This window comes from Microcaecilia unicolor, chromosome 1, assembly GCF_901765095.1.
Source record: "Microcaecilia unicolor chromosome 1, aMicUni1.1, whole genome shotgun sequence".
NCBI classification, from domain to species: domain Eukaryota; kingdom Metazoa; phylum Chordata; class Amphibia; order Gymnophiona; family Siphonopidae; genus Microcaecilia; species Microcaecilia unicolor.
In genome coordinates, this window is record NC_044031.1 from 18,402,697 (window position 1) to 18,423,322 (window position 20,626).

Genomic DNA, 20,626 nt, shown 5'->3' on the forward strand with positions numbered 1-20,626 from the left:
ATAATCTATTTCAATGAGACCCATTCCTTCATCTCAGGCAGTGTACAGTCTTCACATACACTGATCCCAATAAATGTTCTTGTCAGCAAGAAGGAATTTTCTCATTGGTACATCCAACATTTTAAGGACTTGAAGAGGTCAGTCTACAATTCCAATGCTGAATGAAAAAGCAGGAACTGCCAGCTGATTAATGGCTTGTATCTTATTCCTTTATGTTAATACACTCTTCAATATCAATTTTAGTCTCCTATAAAGCAAAGTTACTTATCTATAGCAGGTGTTCTCCAAGGATAGCAGGCCAATTAGGTTTACATGTGGGTGATGGAGCCCAGTGGGGAAAATGCTACCTAGTGTAGTTTCACTTTAAGAGTTTGAGGCAATGCTCCCACCGCGCATGTGCCTTTATGCCCAAGTCATGAGTGTGGGACTAGCAGTACTATATCAAAGCTAATATTAGATCCAACTACTAGGGCAGGTGGGAGGGTATGTAAGACTAACTGGCCTGCTATCCTCAAAGAACCCTTGCTACAGGTAACTTCCCTTTCTTTGAGGAGAAGCAGGTCATAATAGTCTTACCAATGGGAATCCCTAGCTCCCAGGCTCACCAAAAACAATATGAAGACAAAAGGTACTCTCAATGCTGAGACCATAAAGTTAATTAACCTGAAACTATATTCATACGTTGTGAGGATGCAGCCTGGAACACAATAGGAGGGTGGGGTTGGATTCTAGATCTCAAACAAATTCTTCAAGACCCCGGCTGTCACGTTGGGTATTCAGCTCAAGGCAGTAATGGGATGTGAATGTGTGGACTGAAGACCACATTGCAGCCTTGCAAATCTCTTCAATAGAGGCTGATCTCAAGTGGGCTACCAATGCATCCATGGTTTGACATTATGATCCTTAACATGACCCCCTAGAGTCAGCCCAACCTGGTCATAAATAAAAGAGATGCAGTCTGCCAGCCAGTTTGAAAGTGTGTGTTTACCGATCGCTACACCCATCCTGTTGGGATCAAAAGAAACAAAAAGTTATGTTGACTGTCTATAGAGCCTAGTCCACTCCAGCTAAAAGGCCAAGGCTCACTTGAAGGCCAAGGTGTGTAGTGTGCTTTCACCAGGATGGGTATGAGGTTTGGGAATGAACATTGGCAGGACAAATAACTGGTTAAGATGGAACTCCAACACCACCTTAGGAAGTAAACTTAGGGTGGGTGTGGAGAACTACTATGTTGGGATGAAATTTCATGTAAGGCGGATCTGCTACTAGGGCCTGAAGCTCACTGACCCTGCAAGCTGAAGTAACTGCCACCAAAAAAAGATCTTCCAGGTCAAATACATCAGAGGACAGGAATCCAGTGGCTCGAAAGGGCAAGTGCATGTGGCATATAGCATGCATCTGCAAGGGGACATACATGTAGGTTGAGTTTGGGTAGACACCAATGTATACTGCCCTAAAGCCATTAATCTGAATTATTTGTACTTAGATCTTATTGAATAAATTGGGGCTTGTGGTGAAATAACATGCATTAATGGCCGTATCCTGGACGTTGGGATACAGAATAAATCTCTTGTTCTGCATTACGAGGGTCAGAAAACAGTCCAATCTCTATGGTTCTTCAGATGATAATTACAGAAGAAGCAGGAACCACATCTGTCTAGGTCAGTCAGGATCATGGTTCCCCAGTCTTGCTTGAGTTTCAGCAAAGTCTTTCCCACTAGAGGATGGAAGGATATACATACTAAGACCTGTCCCCCAATAAGGAGAAAGACATCTGACACTAGTCTGTCATGTGATCTGAGCCTGGAGCAGTACTGAGAGATCTTGTAATTCTGAGTGGCAAAAAGATCCACCCAGGGAGTACAGGCAATGCCCATGTGAGAGACCACTCATGAGGTTACATTACTCTGCTCAGTCTGTTGGCCACGCTGCTGCACTTTCCCCAAGAAGTACATGGTTCCGAGGACTATTCTGGTTCCATATGCTTATGGCCTCCTGACACAGAGGGTAGGATCCTGTACCCTTCTGCTTATTGACATAATACATTGCAACCTGACTATCCATTTGAATGAGTACAATTTGGTTGAGCAGCCGATCTCTGAAAGCCTTTAGAGAGTTCCAAATTGCCAGGAGCTCCAGGAAGTTGATCTGCAGCTGCTTCTCCTGGACTGTGAAGCCCGTCTAACTGAGCTTCCCATCCTAGGTTGGATGCATCTGCTGTCAACACCTTCTGGGGTGGAAGAATTTGCAATGGTAATCCCAAGGTCAAATTGGACTGAATTGTCCACCAGAGGAGGGATCGATCCAACTCTGGGGTGATTTGGATGATATCTGCTAGGTTCCCCTTGGCCTGATATCAGACCACTGGGAATCTAGGTCCATTGGGCAGATTTCATATGCAGATGTGGCGTGGAGGCCATGTGGCCTCCTCAGCATCTGCCAAGCTGGGACCTGCTAGCAGCTGCGAACTCGCTCAGCAATGGCAACATGAATGTCTGACCATGCCAGAGGGAGAAAGGCTCGAGCTTGAACTGTGTCTAGCAGGGCTCCTATGAATTCCAATTGCTGAACTGCTGGTAGATGGGACTTTGGGTAGCTGATGATAAACTCTAGTAAATCCAGTAACCAAATGGTTCTTCGCATTGACTCCTGAGCATTCCTCTTTGATGTGCTTTTCACCAATCAATCATCCATCCATCCAGGTAGGGAAAAACAGACTCCCAGTCTGCACAGCGATGTTGTGGCTACTGCTAGACACTTTATAAATACCTTGGGAGCTGATGCGAGGCCAAATGGCAGAACGTGGTACTGAAACTAATGTGTTCCCACCCAAAATCAAAGATACTTCTTCAGGATATGAGTAAAGGTATCCTTCAACCTGGGGATAAAGTGCCCAGAGAAACCATTCTGAACTATTCTTTCACCATATATGTATTCAGGGCCCTTAGGTTTTTTGATGGGATGCATCCCCCCTCCCCCATCATTTTCTTTGGCATAAGGAAATACATGGAATAGAATCCCTTCCCTTTTTCCCCCTGGTGAAATGGGTTTGACCACATGGACTTTGAGAAGGGCAGAGCTCCTCTATAAGTATTGCCTTGTGTGGAGAGCTGAGGCAAGATGCTCTCTGTGGGCAATTTGGAGGTTTATTTTGCCAATGCTGAGCATAACCGAGACAGACTATTTGAAGAACCCACCAATTGGAGGTTACAAGGAGCCATCTTTCTTGGTAAAAAGTCAGCCTCTCCCTAACTGGAAGATCATCCGGAATGGTTACTTTGACGGCAGCTATGTTCTCCTGGAGCCAGTCAAAACCTCATCCCCTGTTTTGACTGGGGAGCCGGCTGAGGTTTCTGCACACGCTGTTGATGAGAGCAAGCACGCTGGGGCCAGACTAAGCGTGGTGAGAAGTGTACCTACGCCTCTATGAGAGTGGTAAGATGAGGGCACAGGTGTCTGCCGGGAGAAGGTGTCAATGGTATCAGTATGTTCTTTGATCAGGTCAGTGATCTCTTCCATCTTATCCCCCAAAAGGTAATCTCCACAGCAAGTAGCATCTGCCAATCTCTGCTGGACTGCATGGTCCAAGTCAGAGATGCAGCCATGAGAGTCTGCCCATGTTATACTCTGAGTAGAAATCCTGGACGCTATATCAAAGGTGTCACAAGTGCCCCGGCCAGAAATTTATGACAGGCCTTCTGCTTCTTGGTCAACTGGCAAAGTGAGTTGGTCTGCTTCTGAGGGAGAGTATCCACCAAGTCAGGCATACTGCACACCAAGGACCACAAGTACAGGCTCATGTAGAGCTGGTATGATTGAATATGGAGATAAGAATCGAAGGCTGATACATCGTACGCCCAAATGAACCAATGTCCAAGCTTCTCTGCCTGGGGAGCTGAGGCAAAGTCCCTGGAGCTCCTGGCCCACTTGAATGTGGATTCAATCACCAAGGAGTGATGAGGCAATTATGGCCTGTCAAATCCAAGTGTACTTTGAATCTGATACGCAGTGTCAATTTTTGGGGGCATAACTGGGACAAAGGGGACTTCCAATTCTTCACCAGAACATCTCGAAGGATTCTGTGAAGAGGGCCAGTCACAGCCTCTCTAGGAGGTGAATTGTTGTCTAGAACTTAATATTTCAGCCCTGGGCTCGTCCTCCATCTCTAACTTAAATAGGGAGGGCAGTCCCCATCTCTTTTATAAAAGTGGGAAAAGAGAGACTCTGATGGAATCCCAAAGGACTCTTCCTCCGAGAAGTACCTTGGATCATCATCAGACTCCCATGAATAGTCCGAACCAGAGTTAGCAAAATATTCCGATGGGAGGGTCAAGTCCGCGCCTGCCTCGGATGAGAGGAACCATGTCCACTCCCAGAATGGAAACATTTATTTATTTATTTTAAAAGCTTATATACCATCTATAACTAGGTGGTTTCCATAAAAACATTCATAATCATAATTCTCATAATCAATAATTCAAATGCAGGTTCACCCCTGGACTTTGGCAAATCTTCCTCCACAGATGTCAAGGGAGTACCTACCTGGGCAGGTGTTGACACCAATGCCCCATGTGGCACCGGCATTGGTGACTGCACCATAGGCTGAAGGCCCTGCAAGGCAGGGAGTAGCAGGCTAGCAAAAGCACCCCTGGTGCCGATGAGATCTATGCCTGTAGAAGCCCCGCCAAGTGCTTTTGGACCATGGCCCAGATCCGTTCATCAAGGACCGACATCTGTAACGGCAGGGGCACCGAGTCAGAGACAGCCTATTGAATTATCCGTTGTGGCGGAAACTGGGTCCTGGCTACCTGGAGACCAGCGCAACAGCACCTCTTCAACAGAGGAGTGCTCCTCCTGGTGCCGATGTTTCCTGGATGTTGATGCCTTCAATGCCCTGGATCACAGTGGATGGAGCCGAGACACAGTGGATGGAGAACCACTCAATATGCATCCACTTCCAGTGTCTGAGATGGGTCTAGTAGTCATTGAGCCTAATGTTTCTGATGCCAGTGCAGACGTTAAGGCCAATAATGATGCTGTCGTTGACAATTTGGACCTGGCTCCAAAAATCTTCTCTTTTTGATCCTCTCTTTTCTGCATACCAGAGGTGTAGCGAGACTCGGTTTTGGATGGGCCCTTCAACGCACATGTGCCGCACCCTCCCCCCCCCCCCAACCACACCACACCACAAATATCTTCCCATATATTTTTTTAAGAACATAGATTTTTTTTCACCTACCCCACATCTCCTCCCTCTCCGTAGCATCCCAGAATCTGTGCTCCTGTCTCTGAACCCTGTCCCTCCCCAGTTTATTGTACAGGCGTCCTCAGTGTCTGCAGTGATTCATTCTCGCTGCTTCTGCTGGCGCCACAGGCTTCCATCTGCAGCGTCCCACCCACGCTGACATCATTACCTACTTCCTGTCTGGTGGAATGCAGCAGATGGAAGCCTGCTCAAGCAGCAAAAATGAATCTCTGCAGGTGCCAAGGATGCCTGTACTGACACCAGAGAGGGACGGGGTTCAGAGACAGAAGCGCAGATGCTGGGATTTCGTGGAGGAGAGGGGGGAAGAGAGCAGTGTGGCACTGCCGCTGGGTGGGCCTGAGCCAAGAATGGTTGGGCCTGTGCCAACCTGTAGCTACGCCACTGCTGCATATGCAAACAAAGAACACAGTTTAGAGAATCGTGGTCTGGCCCCGAACACTGGATTCACCAGGAATAGGTGTCAGCCCCAGAGATGGTCCTATTGCACTGGGTACAGTGCTTAAAGTCACTGGGAACTTTAGATGACATGGAAGAATGGCTGAAACTAAATTAAACGACTCAACGGTGAGGAAAAAAGGGGCAAGCTCACCTGAAAATATTTCGAGTCATGTCTAAGTAGGTCTTCAGAGACAAAGAAAGAAAGAACATTTTAAAATGGAGAAAAAACTCTAAGGGTACAGGAAAGGTATATTTGGTACAAAATGAAAATTATTAGGAATAAAGCCAAGAATTCCTGCGAGCGAAGGCACTAGATAAGAAGAAACCAATGTGCTGAACTTCAGATGAATGTGACCTCTCTTCACCGCAGATGAAGAAAGGCTGTTGGTCCCTTGCTTGTGACTCAGGCAGGAAGGCACCTGTGCACACGTGTTGGGAGCACTGCCTCAAACTCAAAGTGAAAATACATTAGGCAGTGTTTTCTGCACCAGGCTCTATGGATGACGTCACCCATATGTAAGGTTATTATGGCCTGCTTCTCCTCTGAGAATACTTACGTTTTCATTCACTGATTTATGCTTCGTTGTTGCTCCTTCCTCCACTCCTAGATATTTAAATACTACTTTCTGTTCAAGTTCCTTTAACTCACAGTTATCAGTCAGTCTTTCCACTGTGGATTTTTTGGTGCATTTTCAGATATGATGAACCAACGAAACTTGCATTACACTCAGAACAAGGAAAAGGATTCTTTCTGCTGTGGATTATTTTGTGCCTTTGCAGATCTGATGACCAACTGAAACTTTTATTACACTCAGTACAAATATAAGGTTTCATTCCACTGTGGATAATTTGATGCCTTTTCAGATGTGCCCGCTGAAGGAAACTTTTACCACACTCATCACAAGTAAAAGGTTTCTTTCCACTGTGGATTATATTGTGCCTTTGCAGATCTGTTAACCAACTGAAACATTTATTGCACTCAGTACATATAAAAGGTTTATTTTCACTGTGGAATCTTTGGTGAATTTTCAGATATGATGAACGAGTGAAACTTTTATTACACTTGGTACACATAAAAGGTTTCTTTCCACTGTGGGTTATTTGGTGCATTTTCAGCTGGGAGGACCAAGAAAAATTTTTACCACACTCAGTACACATATAAGGGTTATTTCCACTGTGAATCATTTGATGCCGTTTTAGCTGTGAAGGCCAAATGAAATTTTTACCACAATCTGTACATATAAAAGGTTTGTTTGTACTATGGATCAGTTGATGCCTTTTCAGCTGCGAGGCCCAAGTAAAACATTTACCACACTCAGAACATGGAAAAGGTTTCTCTCCACTGTGGCTTATTTGGTGCATTTTCAGATTTGATAACCGAGTGAAACCTTTACTACACTCAGAACATGGAAACGGTTTCTTTCCAGTATGGATTATATTTCCAGTATGTGCCTGATGTGTAATTAATGATTCGTTATGACAGAAATCTTTGCTATATTCAGTATATGGAAATGGTTTAAAATCAGCACGAATTCTCTGGTTTAATTTCAGATTTTTCTTCTGTTGTAAACTCTGTTCACACTGAGAGCATGAAATGAGTGTCTCCATAGTGTCAGTTCTCTTATCTAATAAGACATGATAATTCATATTGAAGATTATTCCACAGTTGTCACACAGAAAGAATCTGTTTTCTTTCCTCTCTCCTGGGGGAAGTTTAGAAGGCACTTGATCACTGTTACTATTTTGGAAGGGACTATCTGTTTTCAAATGTATCTGGTGCTCAGGGATGTTTGTGAGCTCCCCGTCACTTCTCTCACACTCAGTGACTCCGTCTGGTGAGCCTCCTGCAAGGTCTCTGTGGACCTTTTCTGATTCCTGCTGATGATTCATTGTGTTTATCCTCTCAATCCCATGGGAAATATTCTCATAGACATTTCCTGATTGTCTTGGGATTTGTTCCATTTCTACAGGAGGTTCTTCTCGATTCTGCTCTTGCTTCAGCTCCTGTATAACCTCATTATCTGCTGGATAGGAAAACAAGAAATTAATCATGCATTACTTCTATGGAAAACTACTATTGGTCAAGGAACAGAATTTGTGTCTATGTTCTATAGTGCATAACTGTAAGGAAGTATAAATGTTATGCATAAATGGCTGCACCTGAATTTTGGAACTCTAGTATTCTAGAATGACATCTTAGCACATTGATGCTGTTATACAATTGGCACTCTGCGTGTGGCATTGGCATACCTGATTGGAGGCATCAAGTTATAGAACTGCCCCCCATATGCAATCTGTGATGTTTAGAAAATTCCATGGATTAGCAGAGGTGTTCCTAAACTTTTCAAATATGACATTTCACATCATTAAAAGGGCTATTAGCAGAAATTTAAAGAGAAAAGCACACCCCAGTGGCCTCGTATATCTTGGAAAACAAGGTACACATCCTGAAATGTTTGTTAGTGATTTCAATTACCCCAATATGGACCGGATAAATGTTACATAAGGGAGGGTAAAATTCCTAGGCATAATAAATGATTGCTTCTGAAGCAACTGGACCAGGAACCGAAAAGAGGAAGATGGAGTACCGACCTGTGCGCCTTTCAAGAGGAGGAACAGGCACGATAGCCCCTATCCTTAGCAGGTCTCGCAAACACTGCAGAACCGCTGTCCTCTTGGCCAGCGATACACAGCGGGACTCCAGAAAAAAGTCTGTGATGGGAGAGAAGAATTCTAGTTTGTAACCTTCTCGCACCACATCGAGGACCCACTGATCCGAAGTAATTCTGGCCCACTCTGGAAGAAACAGAGAAAGCCGACCACCAATCTGCTCTCCTCCCAAGTGGACCTGTGCCCCATCATTGGGAGGCCCGAGGAGCCCCCTGATGAGAGGGGGGTCCAGCCAGACGCTTCTCGATGCGAAAGGAAGAACGCTGCCCAAAACGAGGTCACTGAAAGGCTGTGTTGGACCACCCCGGGCGATACCGTCGCGTCTCTCTGAAACGTGACCTCAAGACTCCTTTCTAGATTTTCCCCAAAAAGCAATTTCCCTCAGAAAGGCAATTTAATGAGCCGTTGCTTAGAGGCCATATCTGCGGTCCAATGATGGAGTCACAGAAGACGCCGAGAGGAAACGGTCCAGGCCATGAGTTTGGCTGAAGTACGGACCAAATCATACAAGGCATCCGCCAAGTACACCAGCCCAATATCCATCAGCGACATCTGAGGAGTTCCTGGCATATCAGACTCCGAAATCTAATTCATGACAGAATGTAGCCAACTGAGACAAGCTCTAGCCGCATAAGAACTACAAACAGAAGCTTGAAGTGTCAAAGCAGCCACCTCAAAGGCACATTTTAAAGAGACCTCTAGCCGTCTGTCTTGCATATCCTTAAGTGCCACACCACCTTCCACTGGAAGAGTAGTCTTCTTAGTGACCGCTGTCACCAGGGCATCTACCCTAGGTAGAGCAAACTGCTCTAAATGGTCCGCTGAAACCGGATACAGTCTGGCCATAGCCATGGCTACTTTCAGCCCCCCATCCGGATCCGCCCACTGGGCTGAAATCAACTCTTCAATAGCTTCATGTACCGGAAAGGCCTTAGAAGGTCATCTGGTACTAGCCATCTTGAGGTTGACCGCCTGAGAAGCTGCAAACTCAGGGTCCTCTATATTCAGGGCTTCCAGCGCCTGAGAGATAAAGGAGGACAACTCCTCCTTATGGAAAATCCTCACGGTGGAAGAGTCAGTGAGGACACCATCCTCCATGTCCTCTACCCCCATCTGCTCAGAGCAAGCCACCACGGATGAAGCTGCAGGCGACTGTATGCAGGACCCCTCCTCAGACCCCAAAGAAAGCCTAGGCTTTTTAAGGGAGGAGAAATCCTCTGGGGGAAAACCCAAAATCTCTTGGTTACCCCCAGACCCCCTGAGAGGATCAAAGGCCGAAGCTGTCGCAGCCGCGTGAGGGGGAGGGCAAGAGCCTTTTCAACAAAAACGCCTGATGGAGTAGCAAAATAAACTTTGACGAAAACCCCTCCCCCGCAACAGAGGTTGCAGCCATGGCACCTGCACCACCGCCCACAGTGCCTGACGGCCCCCCTGACTCCCCTACCAGCGGAGAAGAAGCTTTGCCCAAAACCTCTACCGGAGCCGGCTCCGTGACTGATCGCAAAATGGTGCGAGAATCGCCAGGCTCTGGGTGGGAAAGCACGCTCTCGGGGGGGGGGGGGGGGGGGGGGGGGGGGGGAACGGACACACCGCTCTGTCGAGTCCTGCCAAATCAGCGCACCCCACGCTGCAAAGGCCCGCTGCTGAAAGCCGTTTCCCGCATTGGGAACAGCGTTTTACCGCCTCCGCTGCCATCGCCCGCCCCCGAACAGGAACCCAGCAAGACTTACCCTGGACCGGGAAAGCACGGGAACTGACAGCTCAGCCGAAGAAAAAAACTCTCTGACTCCACTTCGAGGCAGGCTCAGACAAGCAGGCAACAGAAAACAGGACTCGGACAGCAGTAACACAAACCTGCTCTCAGCAAAAACACACTTCCCTGTGCTTCTGTTTCTCTTTTAAACAAATTCTATAGTTCTCTCTCTTTTTTTTTTTTAGTGAGGAGGCAGAAACAAACAGGGAAGGAAAGGAACAGCAAAAGCCTGTTCAGAGGGAATTTGAGGTGCAGCAGGGACCCAGCAACTGCGTATGCTGCCAAAGGGGACACCACCAGTCCGCCACCCCGGCTCAAACTGGCCACCAGCCCAGGAGCACCCTCAGAGGCCTTGGGCCCAGGAGCTGAAGAAAAAGCCGTCCACCACCTGCTGAGATAGAGACATACTAACTGAGGAAGGAGCTGGCCGTCTGACATCACTGCCTTTAGTTTGTTTATCTCTATCTCCACCTGCTGGTAGGTGGACTTAACCCACTAGTTCCTGGATTCATCTGCTGCAAGTGACAAGGAACATGAGTTCTAAGCCTAATAAAAAAGGGGGGCCTTTTACAGTGAAGCTGGAAGCTCATCTATGGGTGGACGCATTGCATAGAAACAGACTCCTGGTCAAACTCCAGCTTCGCAGAAAAAGGGGTTTCTCTCAGCCGATGTAAAAAGCCTAGATGATGTAAGGACCAGTGATGGACATATGTATATTATAGTGTATTATTGCTTCTTTTCCTGGTCTTGCTTGGATGTAGGACCAGTGATGTAATGATTGTTTATAGGTATTGTTTCTTTTATAATCACTGTATGTAGCTTAATCATTGTATATATATATATATATATATATATAAATCATTGTGTATCTTAGATTTAGAACCTCTAATAAAAGTCTCATTTACCTAATACGAATCCAAAAGAATCCACAGTAATTACTGAGTAGTCTGTGTCAGTGAAGCAGGCTGTAAAACCAGGGCAGAACAAGCAGGTAGGAGAAGGTATGGGCCTCTTCGAATAGCTGTTATTTATCGTCCCCCTGATAAATCCCTTTCATCCTTTCTCAGCGACTTTGACGCTTGGCTTTCCTTCTTTCATGATCCTTCCTCCCCCTCCCTCATCCTTGGCAACTTTAACATTCATGCCAATGATCCCTCCAACTCGTACGTCTCCCAGTTCCTCACCTTAACATCCTCCTTCAATCTTAAACTATGCTTCACTTCCCCTACCCACCAAAATGGTCACTGTCTTGATCTTATCTTCTCCTATAACTGCTCTCCCTCCAATTCCTTTACCTCAAATCTTCCCCTCTCTGACCATCATCTAATAACCTTCACACTTAAACTTCCTCCTGCCCAATCCTAACCAATTTATCTAGAAATCTCCAGGCCATTGACCCTACTACCCTATCCTCCAATGTCTCGAACCTCTTCTCTACCACTACACCATCCAGATCTGTCAATGATGCCGTCTCTTCCTACAATACTATTCTATCCTCTACTTTAGACACTCTTGCACCTCTCATGCCCCGTCCTATAAGATGTACCAAACCCCAACCCTGGCTAACCCCTAAAATCCGCTACCTACGTTCCTGTACCCGTTCCGCCGAACGCCTCTGGCTGAAATCTCGTGCCCTTGCTGACTTCACACACTTCAAGTTCATGTTGACCTCCTTCCAATCTGCTCTCTTGCTTGCCAAACAGGACTACTACATCCAGCTGACTAATTCTCTCGGCTCTAACCCTCGACTTCTCTTCGCCACACTAAACTCTCTCCTCAAGGTGCCACCACCCCCAACTCCCCCCTCACTATCTCCCCTGACCATAGCTGAGTTCTTCCCACGACTAGGTTCAGAAGATAAATCTTGAATTCTCTACCAAACCACCCCGCCTCTCCCTCCCCTTGTCCATTCCCCTATTTCCTCAACCCCTCCGTCCTTTTCCTCCTTTCCTGAGGTCACTGATGAAGAAACATCACATCTTCTCTCCTCCTCAAAACGAACTACTGTTCCTCTGATCCCATTCCTACCCACCTTCTTAACACCATCTCTCCTACTTTCACCCCTTTTATCTGTCATATCCTCAATCTCTCTCTTTCCACTGCGACCGTTCTTGATGCCTTCAAACATGCTGTGGTCACACCGCTCCTGAAGAAGCCTTCACTTGACCCTACCTGTCCTTCCAACTATTGACCCATCTCCCTCCTCCCCTTCCTTTCCAAGTTACTTGAACGCAGCGTCACTGCCGCTGTCTTGACTTTCTCTCATCTCATGCTGTTCTTGACCCACTCCAATCTGGCTTTCGCCCTCTTCATTCAACTGAAACTGCACTTGGCCTGTTCCTGGCCAAATCCAAAGGTCTCTATTCTATCCTCATCCTTCTCGATCTATCCGCTGCTTTTGACACTGTTGATCACAGCCTACTCCTTGAAAGGCTGTCTTCATTTGGATTCCAGGGCTCTGTTCTTTCCTGGTTCTTCTCCTACCTCTCGCTTCGCACCTTTAGTGTACACTCTGGTGGATCCTCTTCCACTTCTATCCCTCCACCAATCGGTGTACCTCAGGGTTCTATTCTCGGTCCTCTCCTCTTCTCCATCTACACTTCTTCCCTTGGCTCTCTGATATCATCCCATGGCTTTCAATACCATCTCTATGCTGATGACTCCCAAATTTACCTCTCTACCCCTGAAATCTCAACCAGCATCCAGACCAATGTTTCAGCCTGCCTATCTGATATCGCTGCCTGGATGTCTCAACATCATCTGAAACTTAACGTGGCCAAAACCGAGCTTCTCATCTTTCCCCCTAAACCTACCTCTCCTCTCCCCCCCTTTCTCTATTTCTGTGGATGGCACTCTCATTCTCCTTGTGTCATCAGCTCGTAACCTTGGGGTCATCTTTGACTCCTCTCTCTCCTTCTCTGCTCATATTCAACAGATTGCCAAAACCTGTCGTTTCTTTCTCTATAACATTAGCAAAATCCGTCCCTTCATCTCTGAGCACTCTACCAGAACCCTTATCCACACTCTTATCACCTCGTCTTGATTATTGTAACTTGCTTCTCACCGGCCTCCCTCTTAGCCATCTCTCTCCTCTTCAATCAGTCCAAAACTCTGATGCGCGGCTCATTTTCCGCCAAAGTCGCTATGCTCACATTAGCCCTCTCCTTAAGTCACTTCACTGGCTCCCTATCCGTTTCCGTATTCAGTTCAAGCTTCTCTTATTGACCTATAAGTGTATTCACTCTGCCGCTCCCCAGTACCTCTACACTCTCGTCTCTCCCTACGCCCCTCCTTGGGTACTCCACTCTGTAGATAAATCTCTCTTATCCCTCCCCTTCTCCTCTACTGCTAATTCTAGACTCCGTTCCTTTTATCTTGCTGCACCTCACGCCTGAAATAGACTTCCCGAGCCTGTACGTGTAGTCCCGTCTTTGGCCGTTTTCAAGTCCAAACTTAAAGCCCACCTCTTTACCACTGCTTTTGACTCCTAACCACTACTCACTTGCCCTATCCTTTATCCTTACCTCTTTATTCCCTTACCCTTAATTGTTCTGTCTGTTTACCTGTCTTATCTAGATTGTAAGCTCTTTGAGCAGGGACTGTCTTTTTTGTGTATGGTGTACAGCACTGCGTATGCCTTGTAGCGCTATAGAAATGCTAAATAGTAGTAGTAGTAGTAGCCTAGGTCCACCTGTCTACAGTGCACTGCGCCCACCACTATACTACTCCAGGAACCCGCATGCTGCTCTAATGGTCCTGGTTATAACATCTGAGGCTGTCATAGAAGTTGGCGAGTAATATTTTTATTCACATTTTAGAGAGGTAAGGGGGGGGGGGGGGGGTCAGTGACCACTGGGGAGTAAGGGGGTCATCCTTGATTTCCTCCAGTGGGTGTCTGATTATTTAGGGCACCTTTCTGTGCCTTGTTCTTTATAAAAACAGGCCTAGACCAAAACGTTGAAGTTTTCACCCTAGACATTTTCGTTTTCTTTCAGTATGGCTATAAAACGTCCAAGTGTTAGGCCTGCCCTAAGCCTGACATGCTCCCTTGTGATTTGGACCCACTGCAGGTGAAATGCATAGATAAACATTTGCAAAATAGGTTTCAAAAATACCAATTTGTATGTTTTGAGAAAAAATCCATCCAAATGGTGCTTTATGACACTTTTTGGACGTTTTTCTCTTTCGAAAATGAGTCCCTTAGTCTCCCAGAATTATAAGATGAATTTTATTTAGAGACACTCACAGGAGGGCTAGGAGATGAACAGAATACAAAAAAGCAACAGAATTTAACTTTTGTTATTGTTGCTGTAAGAATTGTTAATTTAAATGTTATTTACATTTATTTATTGTATGATGTAATTATTTTCTGTATTTGAATTATTATTCTGTACACTGCTTTAATACAATTGTATTAAGCGGTATATAAAATTAATAAATTCATACCACCTCCTCTTATACACAAAAAGTAGCACATATGAGTTTATCTTGTTGGGCAGACTGGATAGACCGTGCAGGACGTTTTCTGCTGTCATCTACTATGTTACTATCAGCCTTATTTTCGAAAGAGAAAGACGCCCATATTTCGACCCAAATCGGGAGATGGACGTCTTTCTCCCGTGGGCATCCAAATCGGTATAATCGAAAGCCAATTTTGCTTTTGCAGGAACGACCAAAGTTGACGGGGGCTTGTCGGAGGCGTAGTGAAGGCGGGACTGGGGCGTGGTTATCGGTCAAGGAGAGATGGGCGCCTTCAGCCAATAATGGAAAAAAAAGGTGGTTTTACCGCAATTTTGGGGCACTTTTTGTGGACCCTTTTTTTTCATGAACAAGTCCCAAAAAAGTGCCCCAACTGCCCAGCTGACCACTGGAGGGAATCGGGGATGACCTCCCTGGACTCCCCCAGTGGTCACTAACCCCCTCCCACCAAAAAAAAAGAACTTTAATAAACTTTTTTGGCAGCCTGTATGATAGCCTCAAATGTCATACCCAGCTCCATGACAGCAGTATGCAGGTCCCTGGAGCAGTTGTTAGTGGGTGCAGTGGACTTCACCCAGGTGGGCCCAAGCCCATCCCCCCCCCACCTGTTACACTTGTGCTGGTAAATGGGAGCCCTCCAAGCTACTACTACTACTACTATTTAGCATTTCTATAGCGCTACAAGGCATACGCAGCGCTGTACAAACATAGAAGAAAGACAGTCCCTGCTCAAAGAGCTTACAATCTAATAGACAAAAAATAAATAAAGTAAGCAAATCAAATCAATTAATGTGAACGGGAAGGAAGAGAGGAGGGTAGGTGGAGGCGAGTGGTTACAAGTGGTTACGAGTCAAAAGCAATGTTAAAGAGGTGGGTTTTCAGTCTAGATTTAAAGGTGGCCAAGGATGGGGCAAGACGTAGAGGCTCAGGAAGTTTATTCCAGGCGTAGGGTGCAGCGAGACAGAAGGCGCGAAGTCTGGAGTTGGCAGTAGTGGAGAAGGGAACAGATAAGAAGGATTTATCCATGGAGCGGAGTGCACGGGAAGGGGTGTAGGGAAGGACGAGTGTGGAGAGATACTGGGGAGCAGCAGAGTGAATACATTTATAGGTTAGTAGAAGAAGTTTGAACAGGATGCGAAAACGGATAGGGAGCCAGTGAAGGGTCTTGAGGAGAGGGGTAGTATGAGTAAAGCGACTCTGGTGGAAGATGAGACGGGCAGCAGAGTTTTGAACCGACTGGAGAGGGGAGAGGTGACTAAGTGGGAGGCCAGCAAGAAGCAGATTGCAGTAGTCTAAACGAGAGGTGACAAGGGTGTGGATGAGGGTTTGGTAGAGTGCTCGGAAAGAAAGGGGCGGATTTTACGGATGTTGTAAAGAAAGAAACGACAGGTCTTGGCGGTCTGCTGGATATGAGCAGAGAAGGAGAGAGAAGAGTCAAAGATGACCCCAAGGTTTCGAGCTGAGGAGACAGGGAGAATGAGAGAGCCATCAACAGAAATAGAAAACGGGGGGAGCGGGGAGGTGGGTTTGGGGCTATGGTAATGCTGTAGAGTTGTGGGCAGTGGGTTTTGGGGGGATTTGAGGGGCTCAGCACCCATAGGAAGGGAGCTATGGACTTGGGAGGTATTTTACTTTTTGTTTTTACATTTTACAAGTGCCCCCTAGGGTGCCCGGTTGGTGTCCTGGCATATGAGGAGGACCAGTGCACTACGAATCCTGGCCCCTCCCACGACCTAATGCCTTGGATTTGTTCGTTTTTGAGCTGGGCGCCTTCGGTTTCCATTATCGCTGAAAAACGATACCGCCCAGCTCAAATCCTCACAAATCCGATGCATTTGCCCCGCACAAACCGTATTATAAAAAAAAAATGGACGCCCATTTTTTTTGAAAATACGGTCTGTCCCACCTCTTCACGTACCCGTTTTCAGACATAGATGCCCATGGAGATGGGCGTTCACGTTCAATTATGCCCCTCCACGTTACTTTGTACTGTATGATTACTCTCCTGTGTTCTGTAATAGCTCCTTTTATTCTGTACAGTATTACTCATCTGTGTTTGTAATACCTTCCTCTTACTCTGAACAGTTTTTATTATTACACTAGTAAAACATGCCTGTTTCTGACACAAATGAAACAGGCGCTAGCAAGGTTATCCTTCGAGTTCTAGCTTGGCCCCCTCCCTCCTCCTTCCCCTCCGATTCCATGCCCCCCTCCCTCCCTCTCCTCCCCTCCGAGTTCCATGCCCCCCTCTCCTCCGAGTTCCAGACCCCTTCGCCTCCCTCCCTCTCTCTCCTCCCCTCCGAGTTCCAGGTCCCCCTTCCCTCTCCTCCCCTCCGAGTTCCATGCCCCCCTCTCTTCTCCGAGTTCCAGACCCTTGCGCTTCCCTCCCTCTCTCTCTCTCTGAGTGGCAGCCTGACCTGTGTTGCCCTCCCTCTTCTCCCAGTCCTCTGCCTGCCCCTCGCTTTCCTGCGTGCCGGCCTGAATTTAAAAGTTCTTACCTCGGGGTCCGGCGGCAGCAGTGAAAGTTGAGCAAGCACAGCGCTTCAGCCTGCTTTCCCTTCTGTCTCAGCTCTGCCTCTGGTCCCGCCCTTCCCGAAATAGGAAATGAGGGCGGGACCAGAGGCAGAGCTGAGACAGAAGGGAAGGCAGGCTGAAGCGCCGTGCTTGCTCAACTTTCACTGCTGCCGCCGGACCCCGAGGTAAGAACCTTTAAATTCAGGCCGGCACGCAGGAAGACAAGGGGCAGGCGGAGGACTGGGAGAAGAGGGCGGGTAACACAAGTTGGGCTGCCACTCGGAGGGGAGAGGGAAGGAGGCGCGGGGCTCTGGAACTCGGAGAAGAGAGGGGGGCATGGAGTTCAGAGAAGAGGGGGGGCCTGGAACTCGGAGGATAGGGGGGGAGGGAGGGGGGCGATTCTCCCGCGATTGTATCCTCACCTCCAACGTTCTGTGGCTGGCTGGTGCTGGTTTCTCTTCCCTCTCATTGATCCGCCCTCTGACGTCATCACGTTCAGACGCGAGGGCGGACCAATGGGAATTGTGTTACGAACCCAGGCATCCAGATGTAGAACTTTGGAGGTGCAAATTATTATATAGGATGTGTTCTGTGATATATCCTCTTACTCTGTACAGCATTATTACTAATCTATATTCTGTAATACTTCATCTTACCCTGTACAGTATTATGACTCACCTGTGTCTGAGTGAGTAACTTCTCTCTCTCTTGTCTCCTGGGGATCCCAGACATATGTTTCTTCCTCTTGTTTAATCCTTGATAACATATCAAGACTTATCTTTTCATAGCCTGTTTCCATGAATAAAAATTATTATTACATTCCTTACTTTCACAGAAAAATAGAAAGAAGTTCTCAAGGGAGAAACAAAAGATAGATCTATTACTGCCACACATCATAAAGCAGAGGGATTTGGGGGTTACTATAACTCATTTCAAGTACTCTAGTAGTGGAACAAGTCATGAGAGATTTGTTATAAAAATGTCTACCACTTAAGGAAGGGAGGGGGGCTGTGACTGTTTGAAATTGGCCATGCATATTTTCAATAAGCTGCACATTATGAAATCTCTTAATATTAGGAAATGATTTAGGAGTCTCTAGGGAGTCATCTGAAAATATGACTGTTTAGCCCTTCATCCCTCAGATGCAGATAGCGAAGATACTTACCTGTAGCAGGTATTCTCCAAGGACAGCAGGCTGATTGTTCTCACATGTGGGTTGACGTCTGAGTCAGCCCAGGAACCGGCATTTTGCAAGCAAAATATTTAAAAAATTGCCAGATTCTTCTGGCGCGCATGCGCGGACGAGTTCCCGTCCATCGCGCGTGTCCCTTCAGTTAAATGAAAAGCATATAAATAAACAAATAACAACTCCAAAGGGGAGGTGGGCGGGTTTGTGAGAACAATCAGCCTGCTGTCCTCAGAGAATACCTGCTACAGGAAAGTATCTTTGCTTTCTCAGAGGACAAGCAGGCTGCTTGTTCTCACATGTGGGGTATCCCTAGCATCTAGGCTCACTCAAAACAATGAACAGCGGTCAATTGGGCCTCGCAACGGCGAGGATGTAACAAAGACTGACCTGAAACTAAAGCAACTAACTGACAGTGCAGCCTGGAACATAACAAAAAAGGGCCTAGGGGGGTGGAGTTGGATTCTAAACAACAAACAGATTCTGCAGCACTGACTGCCCAAACCGACTGTCGCGTCGTGTATCCTGCTGAAGGCAGTAGTGAGATATGAATGTGTGGACTGATGACCACGTTGCAGGCTTTGAAAATCTCTTCAATGGAGGCTGACCTTTAGTGTATACTCTAGTGGATCCTCCTCTACTTCTATCCCACTGTCAGTTGGTGTACTTCAGGGATCTGTCCTGGTACCTCTTCTTTTATCCATCTATACTTCTTCCCTTGGTACTCTGATCTCATCCCATGGTTTTCAGTATCATCTTTACGCTGATGACTCCCAGATCTACCTCTCCACACCAGAAATCTCAGCCGAAATCCAGGCCAAAGTACCAGGCTGCCTGTCTGACATTGCTGCCTGGATGTCTCGGCGCCATCTGAAACTAAACATGACCAAGACTGAGCTTCTTATCTTTCCCCCTACACCAACCTCTCCTCCTCCCCCATTCTCTATTTCTGTGGATAACACTCTCATCCTTCCCGTCTCATCAGCTCGTAACCTTGGGGTCATCTTCGACTCCTCTCTCTCCTTCTCTGCACATATTCAACAGACTGCTAAAACCTGTCGTTTCTTTCTCTATACCAGCAAAATTCGCCCTTTCCTCTCTGAGCACACTACCAGAAACCTCATCCACACTCTTATCACCTCTCGCTTAGACTATTGCAACTTGCTTCTCACAGGTCTCCCACTTAGCCACCTCTCTCCTCTTCAATCTGTTCAAAATTCTGCTGCACGACTAATATTCCGCCAGGGTCATTATGCTCATATTAGCCCTCTCCTCAAGTCACTTCACTGGCTTCCTATCCGTTTCCGCATACAGTTCAAACTCCTCTTATTGACCTATAAGTGCATTCACTCTGCAGCTCCTCAGTACCTCTCCACTCTCATCTCTCCCTACATTCCTCCCCAGGAACTCCGTTCACTGGGTAAATCTCTCTTATCTGCACCCTTCCCCTCCACTGCTAACTCCAGACTCCGTTCTTTTTATCTTGCCTGGATTAGACTTCCTGAGCCGGTACGTCAAGCTCCATCTCTGGCCGTCTTCAAATCTAAGCTAAAAGCCCACCTTTTTGATGCTGCTTTTAACTCCTAATCCTTATTCACTTGTTCAGAACCCTTATTTTATCATCCTGACTTTAATATTCCCTTATCTCTTGTTTGTCCTGTTTGTCTGTCCTAATTAGATTGTAAGCTCTGTCGAGCAGGGACTGTCTCTTCATGTTCAAGTGTACAGCACTACGTACATCTAGTAGTGCTTTAGAAATGATAAGTAGTAGTAGTAGCTATGGAAATCTTGGCCACTCCATTCCAATCTTTAGGAAAATCCAAAACTGTACATATTTACATATGCTCCTGTCCTTTACCCATCCCGTAGTATCAGCAATAAATTCAAAGCTGCTCCTGTTCTCCTGATGTAACTCCTTCAGGCACAGACCCTTTAGGCTATCCTTCCAGCAGTGCACCTCACAGGGTTACACTCCGGTCTTGGGCAGTCTTCCCCTGTCCTGGTTCCGCTTCCAGACTGGATTCTCCTTATCCACCTGAAGCTCTATCTCCCTCTCAGTTGCCACTTATAGGGGCAGCAACTATTCCTGTACTTAATCTTGAACTTATTCCTTTCACTCCAGGAGCCCTCAATCTCCCCAAGGATCCTGGCAGGGGTACAGGCAACCAAAGACCTCTTGTACCTCTCTCCTCCAGACTCTTATTAATTTCCAAACACCACCCCTTCACAGGGAAAACCACTTTATCTCTACAACTTATTTCAACACTACTCCCTTAGGCTGGGTTTCCTCCCACCCGGGACATCCCAACTATCCAACCCA

At 46.7% G+C, this 20,626-nt stretch overlaps 1 protein-coding gene across 2 annotated transcripts in view; it reads right to left on the reverse strand.

Annotated features, from left to right (window-relative positions):
• Nucleotides 1-5,354: 5,354 nt before the first annotated feature.
• LOC115463494 (gastrula zinc finger protein XlCGF26.1-like) overlaps nt 5,355-20,626 on the reverse strand; it is a 61,946-nt gene continuing 46,674 nt past the window's right edge. For both annotated transcript variants that reach the window (XM_030194053.1, XM_030194062.1), the window contains 2 exons: nt 17,799-17,909; nt 5,355-7,728 (listed from right to left, as the gene is read on the reverse strand). In XM_030194053.1, coding sequence (XP_030049913.1) covers nt 6,359-7,728; nt 17,799-17,909 — 1,481 coding nt within the window. In that variant the 3' untranslated portion in view covers nt 5,355-6,358. The remainder of the gene's footprint in view (nt 7,729-17,798; nt 17,910-20,626) is intronic.